This window comes from Notolepis coatsorum (assembly GCF_963971535.1).
Source record: "Notolepis coatsorum genome assembly, chromosome: 8".
Lineage (NCBI taxonomy): Eukaryota > Metazoa > Chordata > Actinopteri > Aulopiformes > Paralepididae > Notolepis > Notolepis coatsorum.
In genome coordinates, this window is record NC_140172.1 from 44510267 (window position 1) to 44528754 (window position 18488).

At 42.3% G+C, this 18488-nt stretch overlaps 1 protein-coding gene across 1 annotated transcript in view; it reads right to left on the reverse strand.

Moving 5' to 3' along the window:
- coro6 (coronin 6) overlaps positions 1 to 15467 on the reverse strand; it is a 94805-nt gene extending 79338 nt beyond the window's left edge. The window contains exons 1-2 of the mRNA XM_084320755.1: positions 15353 to 15467; positions 7922 to 8121 (exon numbers count right to left, since the gene is read on the reverse strand). Coding sequence (XP_084176881.1) covers positions 7922 to 8119 — 198 coding nt within the window. The 5' untranslated portion in view covers positions 8120 to 8121; positions 15353 to 15467. The remainder of the gene's footprint in view (positions 1 to 7921; positions 8122 to 15352) is intronic.
- Positions 15468 to 18488: the final 3021 nt, after the last annotated feature.

Below are 18488 nucleotides of genomic sequence, written 5' to 3' on the forward strand. Positions count from 1 at the left end.
CACTACAACCCATACCTCATTACACCTTACTGTAAATTGTACCTCATCCCATTTCTGCTTTGTACTGTATAGTATATTGTATTGTAACTCCAAATAAACTTAAACTTACTCTGCATTGTACATTTTATATATTGTATATACTGAACACTGAATACTGATCTCCTCTCTGGTAAACAAGAATACCCTGAATACTCTGGCAGGAGCACTCATTCAAGGGTACTACGACTATGCTTGCACCTCATGGTACCAAAGCACCTCAAAGGCACTAAAAAACAAATTACAAACATCTCAAAACAAGCTAGTCAGACTACTGCTTGACCTGACTCCTAGAACCCACCTCACCTCTGCCCACTTTGACAACCTAGGATGGCTTAGAGTAGACGACAGAGTACAGCAACTTGCAATGGGCCTGGGCCCTATTCCCCGTACCTGGTTCAACTAAGTCGATCAAGAGTCCCATTATCCAGATTCAGTTAACCCGATGTTTGAAGCCGGGATTTTCCTGTTCCTGGAACGCTGATTCAGTCTCGTTAACTCGAGCCAGACTTGAGACTCTGGATAAGTGCGCGCGGCCGCTTCAGTTGAAAAGACAGCAGGTGTAGATAGCAGAAATCCTGATCTTCTAACGGCATTGATTGATTGATTGTTTTACAGATTGCAGGCGGCTCAATCGCCTCGCCGACAAGTTAAATGCATGATCTATAGGCTAATTTTAAGTCCCTCATTACCCCAATCAATCAGATTATATTTCTTTAAACTTGCCTGCTGGCAGTAGGTTTATGGATTGAATAATCAAATGAGATCTTGCTAGCGAAAATAATTAGTTCAACAGTTTCAGAATAAGGATACGGCTCTCTTATCCATTGATGGATGTATGGTTGATGTTTCATTTGTCTGCCACCGTGGTCTGATGGTCGAGCATTTTGTCTTTCACACGGACGACCGGGGTTCGAATCCCACTTCTTCTAGCTTTCTTTTTGAAATGTAAATACTTCGATTTGGTGCACGTTGAGAGCTATATAAAGAATGACATCCTCAATGCATGTAGATTTATAATATTTTAACTTAAAACTAGGCTACTTTTGCGTATAATCATTAATATTATATTCCAAAAGAATTGTATTGGAAAAGCGGGGTTTCGAACACCGGTCGCCCGGTTGCCAGGATTCAGCACTAGCCGCTGCGCCACTGTGCCAGACGGGATAAATTCATTGTTTAGCCATTAATGAACGAGAGACCCGTGTTTAGAATATTTTACTTTTGAATGAAGTTTTATCTCTTTATTCTCAAATGCATTAATGTGACGTCAACGGCTCGTTCAATTTCTCAAATCCGTCAAACAGCGCATCTCATCAGACATTTTAATCCCAGTTACAATATCACACAAAAACCACAATCCCCGCATAGACACTTCAATTTTATGCTTGAATGAAACACAATCCGGCGCTCCGTTAAGCAAATCTACAGCGGAGATTAATATATGAAACTAATCAGAGCCAAACGGCCGATAGGTTTCATTCATTAAAAATATCCCCGCGGGATTCACATTTGCAATGCGCCGTTATTAAAATAATCACATGCAGCGTGTAGCGCGACTCCGAGCGCCGTATATGACGTGCATTATTTTATTTAGGACAAAGTAAATCTATAGGCTGAATATGATTTATTATCAGCATTTAGTTCTATTATTATACATTTCAGAAGCCCCCTCTAGGAAAACGAAGCACAGAAACATAATTCAGAATGGTATAATGGGATCTAGACTGTGAGAAATATTTCAGGAAGCGAGCTGGCATTTCTTTGCGGGGGCGTGGCCATGGTTAATCCGGCTAACTGAACTTAACCCTGCTCCCGACCAGGCTCAAACTTTTTGATCTGTTGTCATGGTGATTTGGACAATCGCGCGTCGGGGAACAGAAAGGTCCGGCTTAAGTCAGGCTTGACCGAAAATTATCCGGCTAACTCAGTTATCCAGGTACGGGAAACGGGGCCCTGGTCTACAAGATAATAATAATAATAATAATAATCATAATAATAATAATTAATTTAATTTATATAGCGCTTCTCAATAACCCGAAGTCGCTGACAGTAGTCGGGAGCAGGAGTACAAACAAAGAAACGAAAGCAAAGAAACAAAAACAAAAACAACAAAGAAACAAAAACAAAAGGAACATGAGACCATGGGGGGAACAGGGGAGACAGCCTGATAGCACAAAAAAAAGACTGGAGACAGACATCAATCAGGTTGGAGATTGATACACTATGCGACCAAGGTACCCATGTACATGTCAAAATACTTCCCAAAGGTCAGTGAATACCACGATCACAACACCAGAGGGAGCTCCACAAATCATGTTAAACCCAGATTCGGCTCAAACAAGGGACTAAACACGTTTCGCAATTATGCCACATCAATGTGGAACGCCCTACCCAAAGCTGTAAAGGAATGTGAATCACTACCCACTTTCAAAAACACTCTCAAAGAACACCTACGGGAGACTGCAATTCGAAACTGGCCCCTACAAATGTCCTAACCTAGTTGTACAGTAAATGACCAAGTATGGCTTTGTCAGTATTCCAATGTACAGTGTACAGTGTCGCCCCCCTACCTCCAATGTACAGCCCCCACCCACCCACCCAACCCCACCCCACCCACCCAACCTCCCCCAATGTACAGTTTCTACGTCAAATGTATATACACTCTTTTTCTGGACACTTTTTTTTATCACAAACAGTACTGTATTTGCAAATCTGATATGTCATAAATGTATAGATGTAGCAGTACTGTCTATCTGTATGTCATGTATGTCATATATGTTATGATGAATTGAAAATGGGGGACCCTGATGTAAACAAGACGAAAGTCTTTCTCTGGTCTGCATCCCCTTAACAATTGTATGTATTGAGCTGTACTGTACTCTACCCATTCTGCAATCTGTTAATACACTTTTCAATCAATCAATCAATCAATCACACTTTGTCTACGTACTTGACTTCTATTTTATACTGCTATACTTATTTTATACTTATCTATTTTTGTCTAGCACAGTCCCTGGAGCGTAACAGAAAGAAGCATTTTGTATAAAAGTATTCTGTACTTCTGTATGACAACTAATAAAGAAACTTGAACTTGAACTTGAAACTTGCTCCAGGACAGTTCAGTCAGTATTGTATTTGTGAAAATGAGCCACTCTCTCCTAAAGCTAGAAATCTGAGAGGGAGAACCCTCCAAGCCCCTCTAATCTGTGATGACACTGGGATGGAAAATCTGGGGATGCTCCATAGACAATGAATGAGGCTCTGTCTTTGTGAAGCCATAAAATGTTTTTGGTGCACAGGAAGTGTGAATTCTTGAAATAGGTATAGAACCTTGGGTCTTCTGAAAGGCGCTATATAAAATGCAGCCACGATTAGGCTTGGGCGGTATACCAGGGTATTTAGAAATCCCGACGGTATTGAAAATCAATACCGTCCGTCACCGTCAAAATCACAGATGCGCTTCAGTTTATATTACAGTGAAACGGAGTTTTGAGTGTAGTGCACACATGCGCCAGCAGAGGGCGAGACCAGTCCTCACTAGTGGAGCGAGTGGGTCACAACGGTGTTCACGTTCTACGGTAATGTTGCGACAGTGCTGTGAAAATACCATAAAGCGTTGTGGTAACTAGAGTTGGTTTGTGTTGTTGTGCACTAGTGGAGCAAGCAAATAATCTGTCTCTTATTATAATATTATGTGAACTAAAGAGTACAAGGTTTACACAACAGCCCCCACCCGCCTTTTTATTGTATTTGTACCGTCCTGTACTATCCGCTGTCAGCTGTTTATCTCTCTCTGCGAGCTTGATTAACTAGCGTTAGCTCACGTTAACTAGCGTTAGCTCTGTGGCTAATCTTAGATTACCCTGAACTAAATCAATGACTAGGTTATAAAGCATTCGAGTAGTTTTCACTGCACATAGAAGTAGCCAAACAACGGGAGCATTTCGGGAGCATATGACCAAAACCCAGGCAATTTCGAGTTATTAAGGAATCAAATAGTCTGTCATGGCTAGGCTAGATGCTAACGCTAACGGTGCAGGCTTCTGACTACCATTCTGAGAGCTGACGATGATTTGTTTACTTGGTAACACGGGTTGCCCCCCCCCCCGCTGATGAAAATGAAAGTCATACGTCATATACCGTACACCGGGGTATTATGTCATAAAAGTATGACGGTGTGAAATAAATGATACCGCCCAAGCCTAGCCACGATGGACTTCAGATGTTGTGAAGTGACTGTGGCGAGTAGCGGTACTATGGGTTAAACTCACTCTCACCCTTAACTCTTTCTCTGCCACGCTGGGAACGGGATATGACTATGTGCTGCCACGCATTAAACCAATGGAGTCGCTTGTTTGCAGGGCTATAACTATTTAAATATTATAGCTATATATGCAATACTATGGCCCATTTGTCATCGAGTATCTATCGTTCAAGATGTGAAAAAGGAATCTTTTTTCCATAGATACATTCTCGTTTTATACCGTGGTGAATATAAGTATGGTTTTAGAGTGGTCTACGGTAATTCCTGCAGAGGCTAGCCCGCGACGCATATTATACTTAATCCATTGGCATTTCGTCGCTATATACGCTACAATACAAAATTCAAATGCATATGATCGGTATAATATGTTCCATCATGCATGCATGAAAGGGGGGGGGGGGTCGTTTCTGATTAATTGATTGTCAATAACAGCATTCGTTAGTACAACAGCATACGCTGATCAGGGCAATGGCTATGAAAACAATGGACAACCAAGCTGAAATTGACGTTAAATTGCTCTTACCTGTGGCCAATGAGACTCCAAAAAGAATATTCCAATTATTTGATTGCCATCTTCTAGATCGTATGTCCATTTGGCCCACGACATAACCCCCAACAGCATAATGAATCTGGCGTCCCGAAAGCGATTCAATGCAATCGGGTGAATATCTTGATCTATGTTACAAGAAAACTCCGCCCGGATGACTTTCAATGACGCACAGCCACATACACAGAGTCAGAAAGGAAGTGCGACATCGGCCGCATACCACCAGGCGGCGGTATCGGACCGTTGCCATCTCAGACACATTGCCACACAGTACCACAGCATGCCTGTATGATTTATGAATGGAAATAGCGAATAAAAGAAATAACAATCCAATAACGTATATATACGTGGTTGGCGTTCAACGATTGCCGGACTAACACGTATTAAATCGTTGTTGGTGGCCATTGAGTTAATAGACACATAGGGCTAGATCCACAAAGAATGGATTGCACGGTGCTAATTGCACCCTTACTTACAATTCATTATGAATTGAAAATGGGGGACCCTGATGTAAACAAGACGAAAGTCTTTCTCTGGTCTGCATCCCCTTAACAATTGCACAGATTGTACGTAAGGGTGCAATTAGCACCGTGCAATCCATTCTTTGTGGATCTAGCCCATAGACACGTTACAAAGCAGTGAGTTCACTTCTTGGTATAGCGGTCTGTGCTGTCGACCCGTGGTGCGGCAGACCACAGGTTCGAAACTCCCTCGGGGCATCGCAGTTTAAGGTGACGATATGACTACCGTTAGAATGACCCCTGCTGTCCTACAGCTTGGTACATGCATGTGTCAAATGTGCTAATAAAAGCCATTAAGTCTGTCATTAAATGATGGCTCAAATGTTTGATTGAAAAGATTTAAAAAAAAAAATCCAAATGATGCTTGAAGTTTGGTTGGTTGTACCGTTTGGTTGGTTGTTGGTATGACTAAAATAAATGGCCCTAAACTGACCAATCTCCAGAGATGTATGCCAAGGATAAATTAACAGCATAAAGGTACACAGAGCCTGCAATTAGTTAACAAAAAGCTATTCCATCTTTTGTCATTGTATATCAAAACTAAATCATTTGTAGACACTGTGAATCAAATGTTTGTAAACAAAATAGCAGGCCCTGCCTTTATAACAACGGTGAAATAGTAACCTTTCAGGAAGCTTTCTAGCTTCAAACAGTGTTCCAGTGATCCAACTTTCCCCTGAGGACAGTTTGTTTGTTTCTCCACTTCTCTGAATTTCATATTCATTGAAAACGTCCAATTAACCCTTTCACTACCACACTACCAAATGGGACCGCAATTGAAATAAGTCGAAGGACTTTCCTGCGCTATCCTGATATATTTTTTATACTGTATGCACCTGTGTATTGTATTTTATTATGTCAAATAAAATCAATCAATCAATCAATCAACCCTTTCACTGCCACAATACAGAAGGTTAACCCTTGCACTGCTACACGACGAAGGGTTAACCTTATGTAGTGTGGTAGTGAAATGGTTAAATCACATGAACAGTTATATCAATAACACGTGTACTGGTAGTGTCTATACTTTCGACAACAAATGTTTGTTTCCGCGTTCGAGTTTTGCGCTCTGATTGGCCAGGTCATGTGACATGTGCGCCAATCGTGGGACGGCAAGTTCGGCGCCTATTTCCAGGTCTAACAGCCTGCAAACTACCTAACGCCTAGTTTATCACTTAGGCGACTCTTTCACAGTTGGTTAAGGTTAGAGTTTGGAATCAGGGCAGGCGTTCTATCGCCATGCTCTAAGACAAACTCTAACCATAACCAACTTCGAAAGAGCGCCTAAGCTTAACCAGTGTAGAAACTTGCGGTCCCACGATTGGGCGTACATGTCACATGACCTGGCCAATCAGAGACGTGGAAACAAACATTTGTTGTCTAAAGTATTCAGGCGTCACCTGTCAGTCATGATAATATTAAAGCTGCACTATGAACGATTTGCACCCTATTGATTGATTGATTGATTGATTGATTGATTGATTGATTGATTGAAAACTTTATTAACAGATTGCAGGATGGGTACAATACAGTACAGCTCAATACACACAATTGTTAAGGGGATGCAGACCAGAGAAAGACTTTCGTCTTGTTTACATCAGGGTCCCCCATTTTCAATTCATCAGGACATATATGACATACATGACATACAGATAGTCAGTACTGCTACATCTATACATTTATGACATACCAGATTTGCAAATACAGTACTGTTTGTGTTACAGAAGGAGTCAAGAAAAGGGAGTATATACATTTGACGTAGAAACTGTACATTGGAGGAGGTTGGGTGGGGGGGGTTGGGTACATTGGGATATTGACAACCATACTGGGTAATTTACATTGGAGGTGGTTGGGGGGGGGGGGGGCACACTGTATAAACAAGTAACACTGTACATTGAGGGGGGGGGGAGGAGACACTGTACAAACAAACAAAATTGTACATTGGACTATTGACAAAACCATACTAGGTAAATGACTGTACATTGGAGGGGGTTGGGTTAGGATATTTACAGGGGCCAGTGTTGAATTGCAGTCTCCCGTAGGTGTCCCTTGAGAGAGGTTTTGAAAGTGGGTAGTGATCCACATTCCTTTACAGCTTTGGGTAGGGAGTTCCACATTGATGTGGCATAATTGCGAAACGTGTTTAGTCCCTTATTTGAGCCGAATCTGGGTTTAACATGATTTGTGGAGCTCCCTCTGGTGTTGTGATCGTGGTATTCACTGACCTTTGGGAAGTATTTTGACATGTACATGGGTACCTTGGTCGTGTAGTGTATCTTGTAGACCAGGCCCATTGCAAGTTGCTGTACTCTGTCGTCTACTCTAAGCCATCCTAGGTTGTCAAAGTGGGCAGGGGTGAGAGGTAACTGCACAGTGTTTAAACATGTAGGATACGCTAAACTGACAAACAAAAAAAGACAAGGTAATCTAACATGGGCTCTGTTTTACATTTGTTTTGTATTGTATAGATATTGCAGTTTATATACACAACTCTAGCATTATACATCATTTTCAGTTTAGAACTGTATCCAGTTTTGAACCTTTACTGACCTTGGCGACGGGCACCACCAGGAACGCCCCTCCTCCGCTCGACTCGACAATAACCGCCAGGAACTTTGGGTTGACGGCGCAGAACGAGCTGTCCCACGTCACCTTGGAAACGCGTATGTCATCGTAGCCTTGTTCCGCCTTGACCGACTGGCCGAAGACGTGGCGGAACTTGCTCTGCCGCACGATGCTGCGACTCATTGCTATGGTGACGAGGAGGAGGCAAGGGGAAGAGAAGAGGAAGGAGGAGGAAGGATGAATATAAGAGGATATAGAGAGGGAAGGGAATGGAGAGGGGGAGAGTGAAAGAAAGAGGAAAGAAAGGAAGGGGTTGAGATGGGGAGAGAGGACAAGAAGAAGAAGACAGGGTGAGAAACGAGAGGCAAACAGGATGAAAGACAAAGCAAACAAATGTACTCTTTGCTCTTTAGGTGCTTCTCAGCTGTGTCACTAGTACACAAAGGTGTAAAAAGGTACCCAGAAATTATACTTAAGTGAAAGTATGGATACCGTCTCAAAATCGTACTCAAGTAAAAGTCAGAGTAGCTGGCTAAAAACACACTTGAGTAAAAGTAAAAAAGTTTCTACTTTTAAATGTACTTAAGTACTAAAAAGTTAAAGTTAAAAAAAATGTCTGACTGTCTATTCTTCTGATAGCAGGTGTTTAATCAAAGATCCCCACTTTCTAGTCTTGCACAAGGACCAATCAGCATGGGTATGGGCGGGTTAATTTTCCATTGATGGGGATTTGATTGGCTGTTTTTAAATAAAGTGTGGCCGCAGGATTAATAACGTTAACGTTAGTTCGGCCAGAGAAACAAATATACTAATTTAAATTGTTGGACCTGCGAGATTTGTACTTTTTTGTTTTTTTTCTCTAATGTAATGTATTAGGATTATATAAACCTAATAATACTTGAGTAAAGTACAAATCCCCCAAAACAGTACTTAATTACTCAAGTACTTTTCACCCCTGCTGGTACAGCTGAAACCTATGAGCCAAGACAGTGAGCTGCCATGGAGCGTGTAACAGTAGAGAGCCACCAAACACTATGGATTGACCTGTCTCAAACTCCACCCCCTCTTTTCTTGATCCTCCAATACTGTACTGTTGCTTGTTTGTCCGAGGAAAAGCAACAGTTGTGATTGGAGGATCAAGAAAAGAGGGTGGAGTTTGAGATGGTGCCGGCCCTCTCCAGTCGGCAGATTGGAACTGAAACCACTCCAGTGCTGCTTGTGGGCAGTTTTGGGGGGGGGGGGGGGGGGGGGGGGGGTTGAAGGCTAAACCTTAATGGACATTATGGCTACCAAACATTTTAAATACTTCACCTATACACAAGAATGCTTCACAAGCACATTTTTATTGGAACTAAATGATTTGCTGAACAGATTTATCCACAACATTTAGATTTATACACGCCAAATTGCTGCTTGTAAGCAAGGAGGGTAAAATGGAGGAGAAGTCATTACTATAATTTTGCGTCATATTCTGTGGAAAACTTGGGGTACAACACATGCACAGTTAAGATTTTCCTGCATTTCCATTCGATGTGGTCCCTTAATACTCCCGTGTAATCTGAGCATGTGCTGTACCATCTCACACTGGGACACTGCTCTGAGGAGATACCTTCAACGTGGCATAATTATGTCCACATGTCCACACAGTCATTTTTTAATTAGGCCAATGTAGCCTAATGACTTATTATGAAGGCCAATGTAGCCTAATGACTTATTATGAAGGCCAATGTAGCCTTATTATGAAGGCCAATGTAGCCTTATTATGACGGCCAATGTAGCCTTATGATGAAGGCCAATGTAGCCTAATGACTTATTATAAATGGTAAATGGTGCATTTACTGTATATATCGCTTTTATCCTTCCTCACATTCACCCATTCACACACACCAATGGCATGCAAGGAGCCAACCTGCACATCGGGAGCAATTGGGGGTTAAGTGTCTTGCTCAAGGATGCATCGACATGCTGCCCGGGAATCGAACCGGGAACCTTCCGACTACCAGACGACGCTCTACCTCCTGAGTCCTCAGCCACTGTCGCCCCTCATCGCCCATATTACAGTATCACACTATTACATTACGGTGGTAAGGCAAATATATTTGTCAAGTTTGATGGAAATTGGATCAGGAGATACACTAATTTGTGTATTGAATGTTTGGCCTAATGGTGGCACTAGAGGAAAGGTCATGGGGTCACCAACATCAATAGGCTTCTTCCTCTAGGGGTGAGGAATGTGCACCGCAAATTTGAAAAGATTAGAATGAAAGGTATTCGAGACACACTAATTATAATAATGATAGTTTGGCCTGATGGTTGCACTACTACGGGAAAGGTCATGCGGTCACCAACATCGGTCATGAACGTGCACGACAAATATTAGACCAATCAGCCTTGTCGTTTCCGAGAAATAGCTGCGAATGGAAAGACAGACAGACTCACGCATGTAGTCTGCATTTGTACCTCATTGTCTTTCACTGTACTTAGATTGTACTTAGGTTGTACTTTAGTTTGTATATTGTATTGTATATTGTATATTGTATAGTGTTATTCCTCCTTTGCTTTTTTTACTGTATGAAGCACATTCTCAGGGGCTCATACAGAACCCAGCATTTCACTGTACGTTATATATGTGACAAATAAAAACAAACTTCAAACTTGAAAACTTGAACATGCATGCATGCAACCGATCGCATAACCCCCCTACAGGCTTCGCCTGCAGGTGGAAATAATAAAGCTTGACAGCCAAGGAGAGAGGACAGGAAAGATGCTATTACGATTTCAATCATGTTTACATTCATTACAGAAGAATATATTATTTAATTTTTTTAATCAACAAAACAATATCTACAGTTTATGGAATCAGACAAAAAAGAATGTTCAGCCTGAAAGATTGATCAGATCTTCAGATCTGCATGGCAACTTGAATCAGGCTTTAAACTGTAGTGGGTATTATGTTTGAATGAGGCCTTGTACAGTATAGCATTCCAAGTCCATGACTGCTGAACAGTTGCACTGGTTTGTGACATGCAGGGATGCGTTGCTCAGAGGACGGGGTTGCACGATGCTTTTGTGAGCAGAAGCGTGTGCACGCACATGCACGGATGTGCACGCGCGTGCACACAGGAATGCGCTGCACTCGACTGATGCGCCAACTCGCTAAGTACCCACCTGGCTACTTTGCATATCAATAGTGCCGGTCGTCAGGTGTGTTCAAGATACATTCTCACAAAACATGTGAATGAAATGTGTTACATTCCATTCGTAGAGGCAATTAGGCACTGTCTTTAGTCTGTGCTTAAGCGAGGGAACATTTATGCGCATGCACGGGGGTGCGTGCACGTGCCCGGGAGCGTGCGTGCACGTGGCGTCATTAGCGTGCGTGCAACCAGTTATGATATCAGCAACGCAACACTGGTGACATGTATGACAACTGTATTTGGCCTACATCTAGCCTACCCTGTTCATTATTAGCCTACACTCATACATTATGCAAGTGCCGATTATAAAACAGTAGGGTATCCTTTCCACCACATTAGTCTTTGTGAATAAAAGTATTCCACACTATAACTCACAGGCATCGTTATTTGACTCACATAATCGTTTATTAATAACAGTGTAATATAATTGTGTGCCGTGTCACATTTTTGTATTGACAAAAACAAATCTAACAAAAACAAACAATGTGTGTTGAATATTGAGTTGTAATTCTTATATATATATATAAATATATATATATATATATAAAAGGCACAGTGTAGGTCTCAATTGTACATTATTCCTTTACCACAATAGTCTGAATAGAATATGATTGCATTTGGCATTCAATAAGGTGGTCTGGGAGGGGAGGAAAAGAAGCCACATTCTAGAGGCTAAATATTATTATTATATTATAAGAAAATAATCAATCTATTCCAATCATACATCTGTAATGGGTGGAACAGTGTAAGGGTATGAATTAGGATCTTTGAGAGATGTTTTGCTTTGCGCAGTTGTGAGCCCATTATGTTTGAGGTAGGTCTACTCTACACAGGAGTGTGGCACATATCTTAAATCCCCCCTCTTTTCATGATCCTCCAATCAGAACTGGAGCTTGGAATGCTATACAATGCTATACACGGCCTCATTAAATTAGACATATTACCCACTGCAGGAGTTTAAAAGCCTGATTCAAGTTACCATGCAGGAAGAACGTCATTATTGCTTCCCATAGACAAGACTGAGAGATCTGATCCACTTTTCAGGCTGAACGATATGATTTGTCTGATTCTTTAAAATTATATTGTTTTGTTGACTTTTTTTTATTATTATCTTCTGTAATGGATGTGAACATGATTGAAATCTTACCATCATATTTCTTGTCCTCTCTCCTTTACTGTCAATCTTTGATAATGTGGTCGGTTGCAAGTCTGTCTTTCCGTCCGCAACTATATATTGCCATCTACAAGGCTGATTGGTCTAATATTTGTTGTACATATTCATGACTGCTGTACGATGATCTCTATTGGTTTTGGTGACCTTATAAACTTTCCTCTAGCACCACCATTAGGCCAAACCTTCAACCTTAAAATGAGTGTATCGCATTCAAATATTTTACAATTTGGGGTGCACATTCATGACCCATATAGGAAGAAGTCTATTGATTTTGGTGACCCCATGACCTTTCCTCTAGCGCCACCATCAGGCCAAATGTCAGGGAAGCAACAGTTGTAATTGGAGGATCAAGAAAAGAGTGCAGGGTTTGAGATAGGTCAATTCCTTAATAAAGAGCTGAAGGGCTTTGGTCTTGGTGTAGAATCGATGCTTGAATTTCTTCTCTTTTGCAGCTTTTGGCGCAAACTTCTCACTTAAAGTAAAGTTTTTTTGGTCAGTAATATACTATTCTGCAGCAGTGTCTTATATTGTTGTATTATGATTGTATTCCATTGTGTCTATAATATTAATAATTATATTCATATTTTTGCAATAGGCCTATATTGTTCTAACTTTCTACATGTTATTTTATGGTAATAATAATAATAATGATAATAACAATAATACACTTCAATTGTATAGCACCATACAAGATTCGCAGCCAACAGTGCTTCACAACAGTAAAATAAACCACGGCCAGGGCCTCTCTCTCTCCTGTCACTTCCACGCCCTTATATGGGCAGCTTCCTACTCCAGCTTCCACACGCTGTCACCTGGGATCAATCGACGCACCTGAGACTCGTCTGCTCATCACCGGCTCTGATATGAGCCCTACGTTTCCTGCCACTCACTGTCCGAGTGTTGCTACACCTACCTAGGTACGAGGATGTGACCTACCTGCTGCTCTGTTTGTATCTCTGCCTTGTCTGTTTCTCTGCCTTGTCTGTTTCTCTGCCTTGTCCTAACCCTGTCTCCCTGTGCCCAGGATCGCCTGCCGCTCGGTCTACGCTGTCTCCCGAGACACCACCCGCCTGGACGTTCCCGTGGATCACGAGGAGTGCTCCTGCTCGCACCTGTCGCACATTCCTGTTCATTCTGTTACCCTGTCTGCATGGTACCTTGGTATTAAACAACCTAAACCGCTCCATTCTCCTGCTCTTGGGCTCAGGTTAAACGCTACCCTAACACTCTCAGTGGTACAGTATGTGGTTGTTTCTGATATCTGGCTGTCATGTTGCTCTCCCAGGCAATGTGCCAGAGGGGCTCTAAGTCCTGAAAACACAAGAGACACCTTCTAGAATAGAGCATAGATATAAATAGTTGATTGTCCCACCAAACACTGTGTGACAGCCAAACATAAATGTTGGACAGACAGACAGACAGACATACAGACAGAGTGAGCGGAAAAAGACAGTATAACAACCAAATAGGCCACAGTTCAACCATATGGACTGTATGAATATGAATGGCAGGCTAATATACAGTAGATATTCAAAATATTTCAACAAATATCGGATAGACAAGACAATGAATGGAGATAGAAGTATCACAATATCCATGTACATACATAGAGAATGACCCATAGCTAATTCAAAGCATGTTATGAGTACATCTATATGTCTGGATTTTTTTTTTTTTTATTTAGCTAATTTGCTTATAAGACTGACGCACGACACACACACACACACACACACACTGACACACACCTGGACCTAGGCCAGTTTAAATCCCTGCAGATCACACCCAATAGAATAGAATGCAGAGGTTGTAGTTCTATCAAAGTGGATACTAATGAACTCAAATGATCGGTCAGTCACAACAGCCCTAGAAAATAATAAGACAGAATATGATACAAATTAAAAGAGTCCAACATAGCATCACGACTGGAGTCAGTTCACTATCACATGAACCAATTTGAAGAGGTAGGGGTTATTCAAATGTAAAAAATGGGACAACTTTAAAGGCGTATTAGATCTGCCATGCACTTATTTAAAATGAATGTCCTAACAATAGCCTAATTTACATGTTGCGTTGACTTCATGACCAAGCAGGAAGATACTATTGGTCTTTACATTCAGGCAGTGCCTTCATGACTTTGGCCCATCAGATGACCCACACGACTCACGAGAGGACCCATATCTTTCCTGGAATTTCCCTGTTATCAAGGAATTGCATTCCAATGACATAGAGGCCCATTTATGTTCGCCTATAATGGTTGGTGTTTGTGTTGTCATATTATGACCATCATTTCCATTCTGCAAAATAATTTTCCTATAGACTAAACTTTTGGCATAATATTCCTGACTGATTATCAACTTGGTCAACAAATCTGTAGGCCTATACTCTAAATTGAACAAAGACAAATATTATCTTCTATGCCTAAACTGGGATTCTTCTTTTGTGTATAGTCTGGGGTTTGAATTGTTTATTGTGTATTCCTTATTCAAGTGTATGTGATAGCTCCCCCTTCCTAGCACATACATAGCATGGGACTCGGTAGCCGAGACAGAGAGAAAGAATGACACGGTCACTTTCCTAATATAGACATGCCAGACTGCCCTGTCCCACCCCGTCCCACCCCTCCTCCCACCCGGCCACTAGGCAGCATATTCTTACGATCCCAAATAGTTCCATGGGCTAATGAAATAAATAAAATAAAAATAAAAAATAGCAAACACCAGAGTAAAGGGCACTATTGTCACTCAGGCTAACCCACATTACATATGATCCTATGCAAACAGGAACATGTGCACTCCAGGGAACATTGGCGTTTTGTGACAGAGGAGGAGGGGAGTCTCACCCTCACTGTACAACGTGCTCCATTATTACTGTACGACTTAAGTTCTAAACCTGTCTCCGGGAAAGTGCACAGTCACAGTGCCAGGGTCTGTCTTCACAACAAGCATCAGTGCAGCACAAGATGACACACACTGCGCCACCAACGCTGATAATAATAATAACGGGATACCTACTGGTGACAATGAAGAAGGCATTTGAGACACTCACCTCCGGTTTTGGGGATATTAGCCTCCGGATTCTATTGCCCCCTTCCCTCTGGACAGTGTCCCGGCGATACTCCCCGTGTATTCTGTTATTATAACAAACCGACCCTCTGATTCAGTTCTCAATAATAGTCGGGCCAGACTTGCTGAAGAGGCGCTCCTCTGAACAACTATACGTGACGCTCCCCGACAGAGCGAGAGAGAGGGGGAGAGGGCTGGCAGGGAGGGGAGGGTAGGGGTGTCACACTGAGGAGCGCTCCTGTCTATTTTCGAACGGACTCTACTGTCGGTTCTTCAGGGCTGCACTCTGTCGCGCGTCAGTGACCTGGCCCGCCGGCGCCCGCCTGCTCTGTGCGCACCGTGCAGAGGAAGGAGACAGCCATACATTAGGAACGGGTGTAATAATAACTAGGGATTAATAAGGGACCCTGATGTAAACAAGACGAAAGTCTGTCTCTGGTCTGCAACCCCTTAACAATTGTGTGTATTGAGCTGTACTGTGTATTGTAAAATGTTTACCCATTCTGCAATCTGTTAAAGTTTTCAATCAATCAATTCAAAACGCAACATTTACTTTTAAACAGCGGTGCCTATGTGCAAAATAACGGTTGTGTTGACATTATTAGAAATATATATCAACACAAATGTAATACATTCGGTGTCTTTTTGGATCTTGTAACCAAGTCATGTGTGGAACAATAATATGCTTTCCCAATGTTGTACTCTAACGTTATTACCACTGCACAGGAATCACGCCTTTTCTTTAGAAAGTTACCAATGTCAATACAGGCAGCCACGTTGAAAGAAAGATAACCACATGCACATTCCGTGCAAGCCTTCTATTCTGCCAGTCCAGAATGTTCAGAAAGGAGTTCATTATAGGTTTCGACTGTTGGGCTACTGCCCCCCCCCCCCTTACAATTTTGACAGCTGTCATTTTCTTCGAGCTCCGCATCTTCTTCCCATAGAGGGCGACAAAACATCACATGAAGGGAGCCTATGGGAGCCCATACATTTTAGCAGAGTAAGTTACACCAAAGTATGATAGCTACTTAGCATTTTTGCAATTAATTTATCCGTCCCCATTTTTACATCTGCACTATCCATATAACTCCCAGAACCCTACACTGTTCCTTCTTGCCATTGCGGAAGTCACAAACCTTTGGAAGAACTTTGAAACCTTATGACACCTGGCTCACCCCTCCCTACAAAAAGGTCATCCTGGGCCACAGCAAGCAAAATATGACCCCTGCAATACTCAGTGTAGCGGAGCCCACATGAAGCCAGTAAGCCTAATATTTCCCCTGGCATGTAGGAGACCAGAATCCTGGCACATTATTATTGATTCCGTTAGAATAATGGCACATTACTGTGGTTCCCCGATAGTATCCTGGCACATTACAGTGGTTCCCCGATAGTATCCTGGCACATTACAGTGGTTCCCCGAGAGTATCCTGGCACATTACAGTGGTTCCCCGAGAGTATCCTGGCACATTACAGTGGTTCCCCGAGAGTATCCTGGCACATTACAGTGGTTCCCCGATAGTATCCTGGCACATTACTGTGGTTCCCCGATAGTATCATGGCACATTACAGTGGTTCACAGATAGTATCCTGGCACATTACTGTGGTTCACCGATAGTATCCTGGCACATTACTGTGGTTCCCCGATAGTATCCTGGCACATTACTGTGGTTCCCCGATAGTATCCTGGCACATTACTGTGGTTCCCCGATAGTATCCTGGCACATTACTGTGGTTCCCCGATAGTATCCTGGCACATTACTGTGGTTCCCCGATAGTATCCTGGCACATTACAGTGGTTCCCCGATAGTATCCTGGCACATTACAGTGGTTCACAGATAGTATCCTGGCACATTACAGTGGTTCACAGATAGTATCCTGGCACATTACAGTGGTTCCCCGAGAGTATCCTGGCACATTACAGTGGTTCCCCGATAGTATCCTGGCACATTACAGTGGTTCACAGATAGTATCCTGGCACATTACTGTGGTTCACCGATAGCATCCTGGCACATTACAGTGGTTCCCCGATAGTATCCTGGCACATTACAGTGGTTCCCCGAGAGTATCCTGGCACATTACTGTGGTTCCCCGATAGTATCCTGGCACATTACTGTGGTTCCCCGATAGTATCCTGGCACATTACTGTGGTTCACCGATAGTATCCTGGCACATTACAGTGGTTCCCCGATAGTATCCTGGCACATTACAGTGGTTCCCCCGAGAGTATCCTGGCACATTACAGTGGTTCACCGATAGTATCCTGGCACATTACAGTGGTTCCCCGATAGTATCCTGACACATTATAGTGGTTCCCCGAGAGTATCCTGGCACATTACAGTGGTTCCCCGATAGTATCCTGGCACATTACTGTGGTTCCCCGATAGCATCCTGGCACATTACAGTGGTTCCCCGATAGTATCCTGGCACATTACAGTGGTTCCCCGAGAGTATCCTGGCACATTACTGTGGTTCCCCGATAGTATCCTGGCACATTACTGTGGTTCCCCGATAGTATCCTGGCACATTACTGTGGTTCACCGATAGTATCCTGGCACATTACAGTGGTTCCCCGATAGTATCCTGGCACATTACAGTGGTTCCCCCGAGAGTATCCTGGCACATTACAGTGGTTCACCGATAGTATCCTGGCACATTACAGTGGTTCCCCGATAGTATCCTGACACATTATAGTGGTTCCCCGAGAGTATCCTGGCACATTACAGTGGTTCCCCGATAGTATCCTGGCACATTACTGTGGTTCCCCGATAGCATCCTGGCACATTACTGTGGTATACAGTAGGTTCCCCCTTATAATACTAAGAGTGGTGGAGTAGGTTCCTAGATACAATTTGTACACACAAAAACCCATCCAGGACCAAGAAATACTAAAATTACTTTATTACAGTTGATTCTTTATCCAGTAGCCCTCTTCCAACAAAAAATAGTAATTACAAACAAAATAATACATTTATCCCCTAATCTTTGTTTCTGAATTTCTTTTATACATTTTTAAATCACTTTATTTACTGTAATGAATAGCTTTTCTCTTATGTAATCTGTCAGACATTCAGCTTTTTTTTTTGCACAATCTATACAGTTTAATACAGGTTAAT